At 62.9% G+C, this 17,268-nt stretch overlaps 1 protein-coding gene across 11 annotated transcripts; it reads left to right on the forward strand.

The window, feature by feature from the left end:
- The first annotated feature begins 2,708 nt into the window (after positions 1–2,708).
- Positions 2,709–16,664, forward strand: ETV3L (ETS variant transcription factor 3 like). Of its 11 annotated transcripts, XM_073888671.1 has the most exons (9): positions 2,709–2,963; positions 3,378–3,491; positions 3,616–3,712; positions 4,042–4,329; positions 9,698–10,923; positions 11,028–11,265; positions 11,470–11,659; positions 12,060–12,180; positions 14,665–16,664. In XM_073888671.1, exons 5-9 carry the CDS (start codon positions 10,632–10,634, stop codon positions 15,141–15,143), a joined length of 1,320 nt encoding a protein of 439 aa, XP_073744772.1. In that variant the 5' UTR covers positions 2,709–2,963; positions 3,378–3,491; positions 3,616–3,712; positions 4,042–4,329; positions 9,698–10,631; the 3' UTR covers positions 15,144–16,664. The 11 variants fall into 11 exon arrangements, with proteins under 11 accessions (XP_073744772.1, XP_073744773.1, XP_073744777.1 ...); XM_073888672.1 differs by lacking the exon at positions 3,378–3,491; XM_073888676.1 differs by adding an exon at positions 6,879–6,996 and having other exon boundaries at positions 2,709–4,329; positions 10,807–10,923.
- Positions 16,665–17,268: the final 604 nt, after the last annotated feature.

The following is a 17,268-nucleotide window of genomic DNA, read 5'->3' on the forward strand; positions in this document are numbered from 1 at the left end:
TCCTTCTGTCCGGGCCTGGAAGAAGCAGGAACGACTGTCCTGGTTGGGGGGGGGGAGGGGGCTGTCTCCGTTCTGGTGCTGAAACTCCCACATCTGGGCAAAGCTCTCCGTCCCAGGCAAGGCGGGACGCTCGGGCCTCACGTCCGGCTCAAGGGCCTGGAGCGGGCAGGGTTTGGGTCAAAATACTAAGGGTTTGGACAGAAGCAACATTTACCACGTGTACAAGGAGACCAAGCTGGGCGCACACACCGCACACACACGTGCACACACAGCGATGCACACACGTGCGTGCACACACGCACATGCACACGTGCACATACAGATGCACGCGTGCACACAGAGATGCATACGTGCACATACGTGCACACAGAGGGATGCACACGTGTGCACACAGATACACACATGCACGTACACACACACATGCACACAGTGTGCATGCACACAGATGCACACGCGTGCACGCACACAGAGATGTACACGTGCACACACAGACATGCACACGTGCACACACAGATGCACACACACGGATACAGATGCACAGAGACACTCACAAACTGGCTCCAAAACAAAGCAGAACCCACACGTCCAGAGCAGACACCCACAGAAACGCAGACAAAGCCAGGCTCACACGCCCACGCTCCCAGAGGCAGGTGTGCGTGGACACAGAGCACACCAACAACACACGCTGCGAACACAAAACCTGACGAACACCCACGCGTGAAACCACACGGCCGACACACAGACACACAGACACATACCTGCTGACAGACACAGGCCCACACGGAGCCGCAGAGGAACCAGGAGCACAAAGACGCCTTCACCGGGGCCCCGCGGGTGAGCAGGTCAACACATACCAGAGCTTTTCCTGTTCTGCCTTGGAAATATGCACGGGGTTTGGGAGGGGAGCCCAGCTTCCCCTGGCGCCCCCCACCCCCCGGGGAGCACGAGGTGGGCCTGGGCCGAAGCTCTCAGTCCGCCCCCCCACCAACCCAGGCCGCGGACCCCCGCCCGAGCCCCACAGAACCGGCTACACTACCCTCTCCCCCCGCCCGCGCTGGTGACTCCTCCCAGGTTGGGGCCCCCGCCCTGCCCCGGTGCCAGGGCTGGGGACAGGTCTGGGGGCAGCCTCGCTGGAGAGGGGGTCTGGCGTGGGAAGCCCTGGCTCCATCTCTGGGGGCGGCCGGCGGGGGTGGGGAGCGTGAGTGAAATGGGTTTATTACTGGGAGTCTGTTGCCTCGATTGGTATCGATCCCTCATGTCACCTTCCATTGCCACTAATGGGACATGAAGAGTCTCCACGGGCTCCACGCCCACACTCGCCGCCTCCCCTCCCCCACCCTGGTCTGGAGGCTGCTTGCCAGGTGCCCCAGCCTGGCCCGCGCCCTGCTCCTCTTCCTGTCTTCCCTCAGCCTTGGCCTCGGCTCCTGAGCTCCCTCCTCCATCGCGGCCACCGGGTGCCTGATGCCCCCTCTTCAGGGGTGTGCCCGTCCCCTGACCCCTACCCGGGGGTGTCCCCGGCCCCTGCCCCCTACCCGGGGGTGCCCCCGCCCCACCCAACCCCACCGGCCGCCGTGACCGGGCCGGACCCCGACAGAGAAGCAGGAGAGGGGCCTTTTCCTCCCCTCCCTCCCGTTCCTCATGCCTGTGCCCCAACCCACACCCCGTGCAGCCCCGTGAGCAGGCCGCCCTGGGTCTGAGCCCCTGTGTCTCCTGTCCTGCCCACTGTAAGTTCGGTGGCCACAGAGGCCCAAGTGAGACCTGAGAGGATCCATGCAGGGTGATGAGGTCTTGATCCAAAGTCTCACAGAGGGTCCGTAGGCCCATGCTGGTTACTCAAGTATGAAAAAGGGTCACTAACTGGAACAAGAAGCTTCTCCTTCAGGCTCAAATGGAGCATCCTTTGGTTTCCCTGCATCCGTGCCCCCAAGCCCTCAGGGCTGGCAGGGGGGCTGAGGCCCTCCCTCCGCCCTGGGAGACTCCCCTCCAGGTGGACCCCGCGAGACCCCCAGAGTGGGAAGGGCTGCCTTCTGCAGACCGCCAGACGGGGCTGGGGTCTCCACTGCACCCCACTTGGCGCCCTTCTTTGCGTCACTGGGTCAGGAGAGCTCAGGGAGCCGGAGCAGGCCGCATAAAGTGAATGGCGATGAAGCTGGGGGTTTGAAGGCAGCCCTGAACAGGGTCCCTGCTGTCAGCCAGGGGAGTGAGATTGGCTGGAGCAGGAGAGGCCGCCGGGTGTGTTCGGGGCCGTCACGCAGCCGTCACGGGAGAGCAGTCCCGGCCCAGCATCGGCCCTCAGATGCTCACAGCGCAAAGGAAAGGGCTGGATTTGGGAAGGGGACCCCATCCCCAGAGGGCACTAGGCCATTCGCCTGTCCTGGGGAAGACACAGGAGGCCCCGTGTGCCACCCTAGAAGACAGCGTCTGCGCCAAGTGCCTGGGCTTCCTGCCCCACCCCCCCGGGGCATGGGACGTGGACAGGGCAGGGGTCTGCCGCTTTGATCAGCTTTACAGGAATAAGGGAGGAAGTGGGCAGGGAAGCGCGAAGGGCAGCACAAGAGGAAAGGAGGAAACCCTCACTGGCTCAGAGGCAGCTGGTCTAGTTCCCGCAAGGACTCACAGTGCGCGACACTGGGGGACTTTCCTGGGAGCTGGGGTGCCAGCAGGAAGTGGGAAGGCACAGGAGCCTCCCTCCCTGGAGGCCACCCAGATACTGCCTCCCAGGGGAACCTGAGCGACTCGCCGTGGAGTCCAGGCCCCACACCGAGGCCCAGGCCGCCCCCTGCAGAGTCTACGCCGGGCAGATCCTTTGAACACGGGCAGTGCCTCCGCGGAGAGAGGGGAGCTCTTCCTCCTCGCGTCCTCCGGGCCTTGGCGTCTACCGGCTCCTGACTCCAGTGGTCCTGAGCCCTTAATGAGGGAGCTGGGATGGGGTGAAGGTGCAGAAGTATGGGACCACCTGTGGGGTAAGGACAGGCCCCCGGCACCTAAGGGAAATACGGGTCCTGGTGCCGGTTGCCAAGCTCAGCCCCCGCGCGGCCGCTCGGCGTCTTCCTTGGGTCAAGCCCGCCCTGTCCTTGCCAATCCTGCTCCCCGCCGGCCTGCCTCCAGCCACCGCACACGCGCTCGGTGCCCCCCCAGGACCCTCTCCCTGTGGCCCCCGGCGGCCTGTCTCTCCCATCAATCATCGTCTCCCTCTCTCACCTGTCATGTTAGCTTCGGTTGATTTAACCAGAAAACAACCCCCAGAATTGAATTCCATGGCCCTCCATCAGCCCGGGGCTGGGGGGGGCGGGGTAATTGGGGGGGGGGGGAGGGCAACCTGGCCTCCCAGAGCCAGGGAGGAAAACAAGAAAATCATATTGATTCCCCGATGACAGCATCACCCTCCTCCTGCCCGCTGGACGCTGGGGAGATGGGCTCCAGGTCCGCCAGCCGTCCCCAGGACTTTAAAGACAGAGGCTCTGGTTTCCCCCTGAGAAGCCTCTCCTGAGGTCAGGTGCCTAAAGCATCCCCCTCCCAGTGTATCCTGGAATCCTATCCCTTCCCCTGGTCCTCCCATTTCCATAGCAGGTACCCGATGCCCCTGCAGTTACATCCTCTTGTCTGGTTTATTAGGCCTGAGTTGGAAGTTCTTCTTGCTGTCCGGCTTTGAGTCATATTAGTAGAGAAAAGGAAAAACCATTTTCCAGAGCTCCGGGAGGAAAGAGATATAGTAAGTGCTTACATGGCCTCAAAGAAAACACACGGGGTAAACCATTCGGATCATCACATACTCGCGACTCAGGGAAAGCATTCGATGAGAGGATTCAGTGGGCCCTGTAAGCAGTCCCGGGGCCTGGGACCCAGAGGGTCCGAGGCCCAGGTTTCAGAGGGGATGCTCTTCAGGCTTGGGCTCTATCACAGAAAGTTCCCTGGGAGAAGGACTGATTATCTAGGGAAGGGTGGACAGCTGGAAGGACTTCCTGCACTTCAGTGTCCCTTTGCCTCGAACTGAGGACAGGCAGCCTTCTGACCAGTGTCTCTGTTGGCCCCATGTTTTAGGAGCCCCCGCCCCAGAGGCAGGCTCTGGATGCTAAGGACCTACTGAGAGACACCCCCTCCACCCCAGCCCTCCCCGAGCTGGAGGGGGCGCAGGCCATGGTGCCACTGGCCCCCAAAGGGTTAATGCTATTGTCTGAAAAACCACATCGGCTCCCCTGGGAGCTTGGAGATCCCGCTCTCATTTTAAGTAACCCTAACTCGCGTGTGATGAGCGAGGGCCGCTGGGCGAGGAGCGCATCAGAAGAAGCAGCCGTCTGAGCCGGAGCCGGGGCCAGCAGCTGCACCAAGGTAAGGGACTCTGGTGGCAGGTGTGCGGCTGGGCTGGCCCGAGGGACGGCCCTGCCGGCCCCCGCCCCACCCCAGCTGAGGATCCAGCTGTGGAGCAAGCAGGAAGTGGGTCCCCGTAAGGAGAGGCGGGCGCTGGTGCAGGCGAGAGCCCCGGGGACTCCTCCGTCAGTCTGTCAGGTGTGGGACGGCTGCAGAGCCAGGTGCTGGGCAGTCAGGGCAGAAAGAAGTGGGGGCCTCATGAAGCCAGCTGGTCTCCTCTCCCCAGGTGGGGTACTGGGGGGGGGGGGTCAGGCGTCAGCTTGCTGGGGCAGATGGGACTCTGGCATTTACGGGGTCTGAGACGGGTGGGGCTGAGGGGAGGACCGGCTCAGGCATCCCTGCCTCTACCTGCAGCCACTCACCCAGAGCTCGCCGCACCGTCCTCGGGGCTGAGGGGGAAGGGCAGTGGGTGAGGACTGACATCGGGAGTGGGCATCACAACCTGGGCGTGGGGAGGAGCAGGGGGTGGGCAGAGGTCCCGAGAATGGGAGAGTTAAGGCTGTGCTCCCATCTGAGCAAGGCTAGGCCGACCCGGATTGAAACCTCTGCCCCCCGTGCCTGCCTGTCTCCCTTCCTCAGACTCCTGGCATCCTTCCCAAGAACCAGGTCCAAGGACCCTGAAGTCTGAGAGCCCCTGTGCCCTAGGGCAGGTGTAGGCTCTGTGAGGCTGGAGAGGCACAGTGATGCTCCCCTCCCCAGCCCCTCCCAAAGCACAAGGGCCAAAGGACAGGTCGCCCCAGCTCCAAACCCCGTTCTGGCCCTGCTCGGGGGGGCAGTGGGGCAGGTGGGGAGAGGGGTCGCGCTCAGGCTCGGGGCTTAGGGGAAGTCAGGGTTCACTAGGATTGGGGTGAGGACAAGGATTCAGGTGGAGGCTGGAAGTGGACTGGGGTACGGGGTGGGTGAGTCTCAAGGTGGCAGAAGCCCCCAGCGGGCGAGGTCCTGAAACGCTGGCCACCGTCTGCTCAGACCTGGCTGCCAGCCACCCCGGCTTAGCCTTTGGCTGAGAGCTTTCACTTCCTCTGGCTGACCTGGCTCCTCAGCCACCTCAGCGCCTGCTGGAGGGGATTTCTTGGCCCCGGGGGGGGGGGGGGGAGAGGAGGACAAAGGAAAGGACCGGGGATGTCCAGGCAGGGGGATCCCCGGGGCAGAGCTGCCTGCCGGGAATGAGATGGAAGGAACTGAGGCTGGGCTTGCCCCGGGAGGGGTCCGGGGCTGGAGGGCGCTGGGAGGGAGGCTGGCGGCGCGAGGGGGCTGCCGAGCCGGGGCCAGGGAGCTGGGGCCTGCCTTCAATTTCCAGCTCCGAAGCAGGGGTGAGAGAGAGGGCGGGAGCAGGCGGGAAGACAGGCCTGAGGGAGGGGATGGGGCAAGGCGCATGGCACGGTCTAGAGAAATAAAGACAGAAAAGGAAGAGCCTCGAAACCGAGACAGAAAAGGATGAACCACAGAGACCCCGGAAAGGAAGACTCGAGAAGCCTGGTGGACGGGGACTGGAAAGGAGAGAGAAGAAACAGTCAGGGAGCAGGAAATGAGCTGAAGATGAAAAGGTCAAACCGAGTGAAACAGAGACCAGAAAGGGGACGGTGGGGGGGGGGGGGGGGGGGAAGGGGGGCTGGGAGCCTGCCTCATGACCCCCAGTGCCCTTCCCCCAACCCCTGGGCCCCGGGGCTGGGCCACCTTCCCCAACACCTGCAGCTGCCCTTCTGACAGGTCCGGGGTAGGGCCTGGGGATGTCTGGCTTTGCATTTCTGCTCCCCACAGTTGCACAAACCTTTTAAAGCCCAGGGTCCCCAGGGACGCAGAGAGCAGAGTCGGAGGGTCTGCAAGGGGCTGGGGCTGGGGCGGGGGGGAGCAGCGACCTGAGACCCAAGGGCCCCTGGAGGGGGAAGCAGAGGTGTGGGAGAAGCAGGGCTGCCTGGGGACCCTCCTGGGGGAGCAGCAAGGAGGGGCGTCTCTCCGGGTAGGGGCACGGGCCGGAGGGACTGATGTTACAGGGGAGAGGCGGGGGGCGGCTGCTGGACAATCAAGAAGGGCTCTCCGGGTTTGGCAACCTGGCAGAAGGGACAAGACGCCCTGGGGGCTCGAGGAAGAAAGACCATCTATCCCTGCCCCTCCCCCAAACTCCCCAGGGGAGAAGGTGGTTCGCTTGCCCTCCCCAGACCCCGGGCCCCTTGCACTCCTACCTAAGCAGCTTTAGCTAATAGCACTAAGGGAGGTCTCAGGACTACCGACTCTCCACTTGGGACTGAGATCAAGGGGACAGACAGAGGCTTCTAATCAGATTGGGGATTTGGTGGAGGGGTGGGGGGTCCGCAGTTTGCTCCGTGCTGACCAGCATAATCCCCGCGCCCCACCTGGAGGCCGTCATCTCTGCGTTTCCACTGTCCCCCTCTGGGCTGGTCTCCCCACTGGGACCCTTCCGTCCTGGCCTGTGTCCACCACCGGCTCTCGGTCACGGCCCCCAGCCCAGCAGGCACTCTTTCTCTCCGCTGCTCTCCCACTGAATCGGTCAGGGGCTCACCGAGAGGACCCGGCTGAGGCCAATCAACCAGACGGTGCAGTGGATCCAGGCCAGCCTCTTAGAAGGCCCAACAACAGTCATTTCTGCTGCAAGTTTTGCTTTTCAGATCGGTAGGCAGCATTGGTCCTGAACTCGCAACTTTTTTTTCTTCTGAGTTTGTCCCTGTCTTTCTCGTTCCCTCCCGTCTGACTGAGGGTCCCCAGGCGTCACAGCTCTGCTGAGACCGGGGAGGATCCCAGGGCCCGGGGCCCCACCGCCCGCGCCGCTTCGCTCCTCGCGTTCTGCTTCTGCCCCGTTGGCTGACGACAGCTCAGAGCTGGGAGTCAGACAGCCCTGTTCCGGGCTAGCCGGCTCCGCCACCTGCCCTGGGATCTTAGGCAAGTCTCCTACCTTTGGAGCCTCGATTTCCAACCCTTGTAAAGTGGGGATGTGGACGGCCACGTCCAGGGGTCATTGTGAAGATTCAGTGCAGTAGCATGGGGTGGGAGGGACTGTCAAGCACCATGCCTGGCAGGATAGGGGCCCAATTCATATTGACTCAACTCTCAGAAAGAGACGCTCTGCCTGAGACATTCCCTTCAGCTCCAAGCCCTGGCGTAAGGCTCACTCTCTTGTTGCCAGCATTCTTACGCTGCTTTATTAAATCCTGACCTAAAACCTACATGTGTTGTAATGAGCACTCGCACCGTCCAAGGAGCCTGCTGGAACTCTCAGTCAGCAGGCCTTGGAGGCGCTGCTCTAGCCCTTCCAACGACACAAAGCACTTCCAAGAGCCACGCTGACCATCCCAGACTGGGTTAGGACCCTTTGTGATGGACGGTTCTCCAGGTCGGCCCAGAGCTGTCGGGGCTGTGAGAGCCTGGCCCGGCCCCCCAAGCCCAGCACGCTGGGCTCACAACACCGGAGGGAGGAAGCTGGGGGCCTGGGGTGGAGCGGTGGGGGACGGAGCAGGGCGCCTCCCCCAGCCTTGGGAGCCTCACCACCACAGCAGGGGTTAGAGGGAAGGGAGAGCCTGTCTGAGGCTGGATCAGCTCCTCGGGGCTCCAACACCAAAGGAGGGGCTTGAGGGAAGACGTTAGGCAGGACTTGCCAGGAGTGAGGACGTCCACATCCAAGTGCCAAGCTCCTCAGAGACTTGGGGATCCAGGAGGGACTCCCACAAACACAGGGGAGGCCGGGAAATGGGGAGGGGCAGGGAGGGCAGGCTTGACCTCTGCCACTGATGCCACTTTGGTTTTTGTATTTGGGGTTTTTTTCCCTTTGGGGGCCAGACAGAGGATGTTGGTAGCCTACCTGAGTGGCAGAATATTATAAATCTTGAATTAAGGTCTTGCTTTCCGCTCTTTCACTTAAGAACGGTGTGGCTTTAGAGAAGTTCCTCGACCCCTCCGAGCTCCAACTCCTCGGATACTTCCGGCGAGGTTTCGGGGCGGGCATGTCTAATTCCTGGGCAAGGTGCACTGGGGGTCTGCTCTGCGGTGGGTTTATCATTCTCTCTCTCTTTTTTTTTAAGATTTTATTCATTTATTTGAGAGAGAGAGAGAGCACAAGCTGGGGAAGGGGCAGAGGGAGAGGGAGAAGCAGGCTCCCCGCGGAGCAGGGAGCCCGATGTGGGGCTCAATCCCAGGACCCTGGGATCGTGACCCGAGCTGAAAGCAGGCGCTTAACCGACTGAGCCACCCAGGCGCCCCATCATTCTCCTCTTGCCAGGTCCTAGATCTCCCCTGAGGTCTCCGACCCTCCAGACCAGGAGACCCCATCCGGGGAGACTTAGCGGCAGGGGGGCAGCTGTAGGAATCCCACCACAGAACAGTCTTCCCTTGGGACCTCTCACCTCCCCACCCCTCCCTGCACCGCCCCCCACCATCTCCCAACCCATTTTTCTAAGGTGAGGTGGGAGGGATCCCAACCCACTTGCAGTAAGAGAGGAGGAACTGCCCAATGGACCAGGCCCGAAAGGAAGGTGGGAGATGAGTGGGGGCGTCTGTTCCAGGAGCAGAAAGGAATGGGAGAAGTTACAGAATGTCAGCGGGCAGAGGGATGGTGGGAAAACCTACTCCCACAGACTCCAAGTGGGCGTGGACCCACTCGCCGCTCAGCCACCTCAATTTCCAGGGGCGCTTTCTGCTCAGGCCAGACTGGGGACCCCCAGAAGCACCTGCCCCCAGGAGCTGTCAGTTTGTCAGTTGACCCCCTGGAGCCAAGCGTCCCCTGGGAAAGGAAGAGCAGAAGACCCATGACCTCTGGCGTGGGGGGATGGGAGAGTCTCGCCAGCTGAGGTGTCTGGGATCCCAAGCCATCCTGACTTCCCCTTCTGCTCTGTCCCACGGATTCTTTCTACTCACAGCAGGGTCCACGGACCCAGGAACTTGTTAGAAATGCAGAATCTCGGGGCACCTGGGTGGCTCAGATGGTTGGGTGTCTGCCTTCGGCTCAGGTCATGATCCTGGAGTCCTGGGATCGAGCCCCGCATCGGGCTCCTGGCTCAGCGGGGAGCCTGCTTCTCCCTCTCCCTCTCCCTCTGCCTCTCCCCCTGCTCATGCTCTCTCTCTCTCTCTCTGTATCTCTGTGTCTCAAATGAATAAATAAAATCTTTAAAAATAAAAAAAGAAATGCAGAATCTCAGGCACCACCAAGTCCTCAGCATCAGAATCTGCACTGTGGAGAGATTTTCAGGGGCTCCTTAGGCGCGTCAGCGTTTGAGAAGCCCTGCCCTGGACGGGCGCTTTGTAAGCTTTAGGACAACATGGCATGTGAGCAGGTGCTGTGCGTTAGGAGTGGAAGGGACAGTGGCTAAGCCCCTTTCTTCAGGTGGCTGTCCCTCAGTGAGCCGGCTGGAAAGTGAGGAGGCTACTCCAGACAAGCCCCCACATGCCCTCCAGACCTGCCGGCCTCGCCCCGACTTCGCCCGAGCTGGAAACTCGGAGTCAGGTCACGTAAGCCGGTGCCCAGTGCGCATGTGGTCCTGCCCGTGCAGGGATCGTCCATGCCAGGAGCGAGCCCACACCCTGCATCCCACCCCCCCGCCACGCTCCCTGGGCACTCTGCCCTCAGTGACAGTGGGAGCCGGCCTGGAGCACCAGCCTCAGCCCCATCTGGAAGGCTTTAGGACAGATCCATTTCCTCCCCTCCCTTGGCCTGCCTCAGGCAAGCTCATGCCGGGGGGGAGCTCACTCCCCAGCCTCCTCCCCATCTCACCGCCAGCCCCTGCCACGCCTCCTGCCGCACTGGGGACAGGCAAGATCCCATCTTCTGAGCCCGGGGTTCAGTAACTCAGCAAGTACTTACAGAGCACCTGCTAGTCTGAGGCCTGTGCTGGGCTGACCTCTGGGGAGCCAGTCGTGAACCAGACAGCCGGGGTTCCCAATGGAGCCGAGCCACCACTCTGAGGGGAAGACAGATATTAAACACGTAAAGGCACCATTGATAACTTCCTTACCACTTGCAGATGCTCTTGCCAGTCACTTCTTGGACACCCCCGGTGTGCCAGGCATGCGCCAGGCACGGGAGACTCCCAGCTGAGAAAGCACAATCCCGGCTCTCCCCAAACTCGCAACCTAAGCCCCAGAGCTATGGGTTCATGCATCTACTCGAGGTTTACCAGGAGCCAAGAATTCATTACGTTTTCTCTTGTCTTCACTTGGGAAAAAGTCCAATCCCACTAAGCCCTGAGCAGAGAGCTCATTCTGTCTAAATCCCCCGGCGGGGGCAGGAAAGACGACCCTCTGCATTGCTCTCCACCCCTATGGGTGGCTCCACCCCAAGCCCTGGCCATGAGGAAGCCCCCAGAGGAGGCCGGGCCGGCCCTCAGTGCGGTGGGGGGAGCTTCCTGCTGGCCGCCCCGGGGCCCTGCCTCGTTCCCCCTTCGCCCCTCGAGTGTCCCTGCTTCTCTTTCCTTCATTCTTTGCCTCCCACCTCAGCAGTGCCCATTTCCCGCAAGGCCCAGCCGCGGCCCTCGCTGCCCCCCAGGAAGACCATGCACTGCGGCTGCGTGGCCGAGGGTGCCCCCACCGGCCCAGGCAGCCACTGGATCTCAGGTGAGCATCTGCCAGGCAGCCCCCTGCCCAGCTGCAGAGGGGCGGCTGGGGGGGGGGGCGGTGCTTCCGAGCAGCCGGGTGGCACTCACACCCCCTCCGCCCAGGCCTGGCCTTCCCGGACTGGGCCTACAAAGCCGAGTCCTCCCCGGGCTCCCGGCAGATCCAGCTGTGGCACTTCATCCTGGAGCTGCTGCAGAAGGAAGAGTTCCGCCATGTCATTGCCTGGCAGCAGGGAGAGTATGGGGAGTTTGTCATCAAGGATCCCGACGAGGTGGCCCGCCTCTGGGGTCACAGGAAGTGCAAACCCCAGATGAACTACGACAAGCTGAGCAGGGCCCTCAGGTGAGAACGGGCCACCGCTGGGGAGGGGCCCCGAGGGGTCAGAGTTCAAGCCCCCCAAGGCTTGGGAGAGACTCCCCAGTGTGGCCGATGCCCAGTGGCTCTGCAGAAACAGCTGGGGTTCACCTCGCTGGCCTGGGGAGGGGCACGGCGGGGCCTCTGGCTTCATCGCTGCCCCCGGGGCCAACTCAACCCCCACCTCTGCAGGTATTACTACAATAAGAGGATCCTGCACAAGACCAAAGGCAAAAGGTTCACGTACAAGTTCAACTTCAGCAGGCTGATCGTCATCAACTACCCTCTGTGGGAGGTGCGGGCACCGCCTGCCCCCCACTTGCTGCGGGGGGCCCCCGCCCCCTTCTGGCCAGCCCTGCTGCCCATGGGCATGCCCAGTGAGGTAGGCACCGTGCCAGGCAGCCCCCGCCCTGCACCCAGGAGGCCCCCAGCCCTCCCCTCTGCCTCAGGGCGTCAGGTGTCGCGCGTTTTCCCCCTCCCCCGCCTGCCTTCTAGTCCCTGAGTGCCCCAGCGCAGGGGTGGCACCCCGAATCACCCCTGTGTGGCTCACAGTGCAGCATGCACCTGGGGGCGAGGCTGGCTCCTCCCTTGTTAGGCATCAGTCCTTCAGTGGCGGGGTGTCGGGGGGGGCCCCTGGGCGTGCGGGCAGTGGCCATTGAACAACCATTCTGAGAATATGTCATTGTGTTAACAACTGGCCGTTGGCACAGTGTGACCTGGGGAACGCAGGCCGGCCCAGCCCGTCCCACCCCACCCCTGCTTCTCCCCGCCCCCCCCCCCAGCTCCTGCACAGCCTGCTGCTTGCCCAGTGGGCCATGGTGGAGCACCTGGCTGGACAGCAGACCCCCCGGGGGCTGCCAGAGGCCGCTGAGGACAAGATGGGGAGCGGCAGCGGCGCCCCCCGTGAGTACCCAGGACTGGGGAGGGCCCGGGGGATCTGAGGTGGAGGAGGAGAGGGCCGCTAGGCGCAGCACACGGAGCACACGTGGGCCGGGGGGGGTGGGGGCGGGAGGCTGGAGACTAGGGATATTACACACCGTTCATCCTTCCACGAACCGAGCACCGGCAACTCCCCAGGTGTGGGGGTTCGGACAGTCGGTGCCCAGCGCCGAGACTCAGGCAAGCGCCAGGCGCCCCGGGAACGCAGAGGAGGGGCGGGGGTCCCGCAGGAGGCCGGCCCAGGCAGGCAGAGTGGGCACAGAAGGTGCCCAGGCCGAGGGAACAGTGTTGGTACAGCGGAGAGCTGTGAGCAAGGGCAGCAAAGCTGAAGGAGCCTGGGGGCTTGCCACGCTCGGGAGGAACGGGCGCGGCAGGCGTGGGCCGGGAAGGGCTGGCCGCCGAAGCAGCTGGTGTGCAGTCACGGAGGGCTCGGAGCCACACTAACCGGTCGGGCTTTATGCCCTGGGCAGCAGGCGCCCAGGGGGGAGAGGCGCGTTGAGATTTTCATCTCAGAAAGATGACTTGGGTTATAGGTAGAGTTGGGGTTGGAGGAGGCTTGGGACGATCATCCAGGCAGAAGCTGATGGAGCCGGAACCAAGGCGTGGGTACCAGGTGCAGGAGGCCCAACAGAAGAGGGAGGGAGGAGAGCATGGCAAGCAGACAGAGCAGTGTCTGCAAAGGCCCTGGGGCAGGAAAGAGGTTCTGGGAAAGGCCAGCAGGGCAGCACTGACAACGCTGGGGAGACTGTGGAAATGTCGGCCGAGGCCGGCTCTCCCGGGGCTGTCAACAAGGAGGTGATTCTCTGTGAGAAAGATCACAGAGACACTTGAGCAGCCCAGGGCTTTACGCAGAGGTCCCAGACCTACCCCACCTCTGCTGGCAAGTTCATGGGATAAAGACCCTTAGCCTTAGCCCTACCCCCAGTGTAGGCAGCTGGGGGCCCAGAAGGGCCTGGCTCTGCACCCTGGAGCGCCGCTGAGGCTGTGGGTGCCGGCAGCCCAGGACGCGCCGGGACTCGCACGGCCGCCAGTCTGCCCCCCACCCCGGAGCTAGACAGAGCTGGCACAGCACCCCGTTCCTCCCCCTCCACCCATCCTCCTGGCTCCGGGAATGCCTCGGGCACACAGCTTTCTCTTTGGGAAACCATGAGGGGGAAACCAGTGTCCCTGGTGAGCCCCAGCTTGGAGTGAGCCCCGTGCCCTTCCCTGCCCTCCGCGAGCACACACACGCCCTGCCTGGCTGAGGTGAGCAGACAGCTAGAGCAGCCTGTCACCGCCACCTCCACTCAGGGCGTTGGTACCAGGAGAGGACACTGCCTCTGGGAGGAAGAGTGGCCGGGATGGTTGAAGCAGAGGCGGCAGGTGCGGGGCTGGTGCGGGGAAGCGAGCGAGAGGGGGAAGCACACTTAGAGCCAGCTCCTCCGCATGCTACCCGGCTGCCCTCCCAGGGCCAGCACTGCCCGCCACACAGCCGCGGCCTCGGGAGCCCCCCGGGGACACAGCCTCCTGGGAGGACCAGAGGAGGACGGTGAGCCCGTGACCCGGGGGAGGGTGCATCCTTTCCCTGTGCAGGACTGTGTCCTCTGTCTTCCCCTCCAGAGCTACGACTTCAGAAGCAGTGTTCCTTTCAGATCTGTCGGGTGTGACGTCATAACTAATGTGCTTTTCCAGTTTTTAACAACTCCAGCCCCACCGACGTGATCACCCTGCCCTCCCGGTTAAATGATGTGGCCTTGCTAAGAAAGGACCTGGAGGGATTGGAGTTGGGCCTTTTGAAATATAGACAGTGATGTGAGGCTCTACTGGTCACCCCGAGACCCAGACCAGGGCCGGGCACCCGTTGCAGGATGCCCACAGAGCCGGAGGGCGGGGGGCGTGAGGGTGGGCTGGGGAGGAGGGGAGGAGGCTCCAGCAAAGGCAGCTGGGCCCCCCGCGCTGGCCTCGCCGCTCCATCTTCGCAGGCAGAGGCGCCTGTGCAGGTGAGAGGAGAATGAGAAGCAGCCCGGGCCCCACGCTAGAGCCTCAGCCCTTTGCTACAGGCCAGGTGAAGTGAAGACAGGATTCGTGGAGTTTCGGCAAAGAATGTCCTCATCTAAGCCACTCCACACCCTCGTACTGAGCTCCTAATAAGCCCCGGGAGGAGCTGGGTCCAGGGGAGCACGAAGCAGCTCCTGTGCCCCCGGGGACGCAGCCGTGCGGGAGGCAGCCACACAAATGTCCCCCCTCTAACGGGGCCAAGGCCCCCAGGAGAGGTACAGGGGCCACGAGGGGCGCACCCCGGCTGCCCCCAGGAAATAGACTCGAAGCAAAGAGAACAGGGAGGCGCACAGCGGGGAGGGGAAGTTTCCAGCAAGAGGAAAAAGAAATGGGTGGAGATGCGGGGCATCCCTCCTGATCCTCTCTCTCTCTCTCCTCTCTCCTCTCTCTCCTCTCTCTCTCTCTCTCCAGGCCTTGGCTCTCTCCCGGCCCCCTTCCAGCCTGGCCCTTGTTGCCTTCTGGGGAGCCCCCAAGACGAGCCGCCCGGTCTTGCCTCCTTCACGCCTCCCCTCCTGCCCTCCCTCCCCGCCAGCTGGACCCACCTCTCAGGGCCCCTCCTGCCCCATGTCCCCCCAGAGTGGCAGTTCCCAGGGACCTCCAAGCCAGACACCCTGCTCCCAGGGCCCGGGGGCCCCCCAGTGACCCGCCCCTTTCCGGGGCTCCCCCTGTTGGCTGGGCTGGGGCAGGGGGCTGGCGAGAGGCTCCGGCTCTTTTCCCTGAGGCCCCAGGGGCTGAAGGTAAAGGCCTGTCCCATGATTGGGGCACAGGGACGCCTGGATCCCAGGGAGGGCTTCTCCTCAGAGATTCATAGACCCAAAACTGGGGACAAAAGCCCCGTGTCCCCCCAGCTGGGGAACTTCAAGGCAGTGTGGCCCTTGGATCCTCCTTAGGTGGGGAGAAGATGGGAGGAGGGGGTCCCCCAAATTCCGTCCCTTCTCTTGTCTATTTCCTTTCTGGCTTTGCGCCTTGCCCAGCCTGGAAACGGGTTTAAACTGCAGGAGGCTTTGAAGGGGTGGAGATGGACAAAAGGGGGTAGGGGGCATTGCAGGGGTGGGGAAGACTGAGGCGGGGGCCCCCTCCCTTCCCACCCAATTGTTAATCAGATTAAGGAGACAGTCTTAATCTCCACTTTCTTCCAGGGGGCTGAGCACCCCACAGCTGCCCACATTAGGGAAAAAGTGGGCATCTGGGGGGGGGGTCAGGGGTCAGTGTGCCCAGAGTGTTGGGCCCAGACCCCTCCTCCAGGCCACGGTCCCAGTCTCTGCCCGGCCCTCCACGCACTTCTCCATCAGCCCTGGGAGCTCCTGTCCACAGACACTTCCCTCTGTCATCAACCCCCCGAGACCAAGGGCCTGGGGCAGGGAGGGACTGGCCTCCTCGGTTCTGTAATTCTGCCCTGCGGACCGTGAATAAAATGCCCTTGGCACACTGCCCTCTTGGCTGACCACCCCTGCTGCGTCCGCACTCCCACCGCCCTGACCTGGTGCGGGGCTAAACGTCACACGAGGTTCTCGTGGGAGGGGGCGCGGGGTGGAGAAAGGAGGCTGCCATCACACACCCCCGCCCCCGGCGCCCGAAGCGAGAGGCTGAAGGAAGCCGTGGCGAGGAGCTATCGCAGTCATGTGGGAGACCAGCATGTGAAGAGAACCTGAGCACAGAGCAGGACCTTCCCAGAGCCACCCTGAGATTCCTGCGTCACCCCTGAGCAGAGTCGAATGGGCTGGGGTGAAGGAGGGCCTTGGCATGGTCCCCTCCTCTGTCCCCGGGGCCTCAGAATGACAAGCAGAGCTGATGGAAGCCTCGGGTGGCTAGGGCAGGGGGACGTGGCAGAGAGGGGCTCCTGCTCACCAAGGGCAAAGCAGGGCAGAATGTTCCAGGAGCCAAGGGGAGTGAACCAGATTGCTCTTCTGTCTCTAGGCTGCCAATGGCAGGTTTAGGACTTGACTCCACTTCCTTTCGAGGATGCGGAGTGGGGATCTAAGGGGGCACAGAGGGCCCTGGTCCCTCATCCAGGAGTAGGTGTGTGCTTCCCGCCGGGAGGGGGGCGCACTTTGCCTTCTGCTGCTTCCCTGTCCTTTGTGGCAGATGTGTGGGGAAGGAGGGGAGGCCCAGAGTAGCCAGGCTCAGGCCCTCACCCCACAGAGAGGCTGAGACGAGCAGGGAGCCCAGCCCCTGGGCTTGCAGGCTGAATATAGGCCGGGAGCACCGTCTCCGCCTCCCTCCTTCCCCCAGATGTCTCCCTCCCAGGAGGTGTCAGGGGCTTCGTGGAACTGCTTCTGGCTAGCTCCCAAAGCTGTAGGCCCATCGCCAGCCCTGCGGGAAGGAGGACCCCCCAGGCCAGGGTGTCCCCTCACCCTGCCCAGTCTGGGAGACAAAGAGCTAGTGTTGTCCCTCCGGCACAGAGAACTGGCTCGCACTGTCAGGGGGCCTGGGTGCTGTTCAGAGAGCCAACCTCATGGACAGGGCCCCATACTGGGGATCCCATGTGCCCTCTGCCTTACCTGCCCCTTCCGTGACCCCCGCGTTTCAAGCAATGAGCAATGTTTGTCAGTCAGCATCTAAAAGTTCCCTTTGGGGGAAGTGAACCGGGACAGGTCAGCTCCAGGAGACATACCCCACCGGGGGGGGGGGGGCGTGCTCTGCATTTCAGTAAAGCAAACTTTCTCAGCCTTGGCACTACAGCCATCTGGGGCATCATATTCTGTGGTGGGAGCTGTCCGGTGCATTCCAGGATGCTGAGTGCATTCATCCCGGGCCTTCAAACGCCAGCAGCAGCCCCCCACCAGCAGACGCTGTGAACTGTCCCTAGGGGGAGGAAATTGTCCCTGGCTGAGACTCACTCAAGCAGAGGGTGGCCTCAGCAAGTCCAGATGGGCTCCTCAGCACAGAAAGCCACGGGGGTTCCGCGTCATGAGAGTGCCCTCTGGTGGCCAGAGCCTCCACCAGTGATGCGCACGCGCCCAGCGGGACTGGCCGGGTGGGCACAGCCCCGGGAGGGGGCTAGGTTTGAGGGGA

This window comes from Callorhinus ursinus, unplaced genomic scaffold (assembly GCF_003265705.2).
Source record: "Callorhinus ursinus isolate GAN/ISIS: 27379988/994484 unplaced genomic scaffold, GSC_fseal_2.0 scaffold92, whole genome shotgun sequence".
In the NCBI taxonomy this organism is placed as follows: Eukaryota; Metazoa; Chordata; class Mammalia; order Carnivora; family Otariidae; genus Callorhinus; species Callorhinus ursinus.

Bases quoted from the DNA above. Each gene is read 5' to 3' on its own strand.
- ETV3L (XM_073888670.1), top strand. From the start codon at position 10,632: ATGGGTGGCTCCACCCCAAGCCCTGGCCATGAGGAAGCCCCCAGAGGA. The intron at 11,660-12,059 runs GTAGGCACCGTG...CCCCCCCCCCAG, and splicing joins CCATGGGCATGCCCAGTGAG to CTCCTGCACAGCCTGCTGCT. The intron at 12,181-14,664 runs GTGAGTACCCAG...CTCTCTCTCCAG, and splicing joins GAGCGGCAGCGGCGCCCCCC to GCCTTGGCTCTCTCCCGGCC.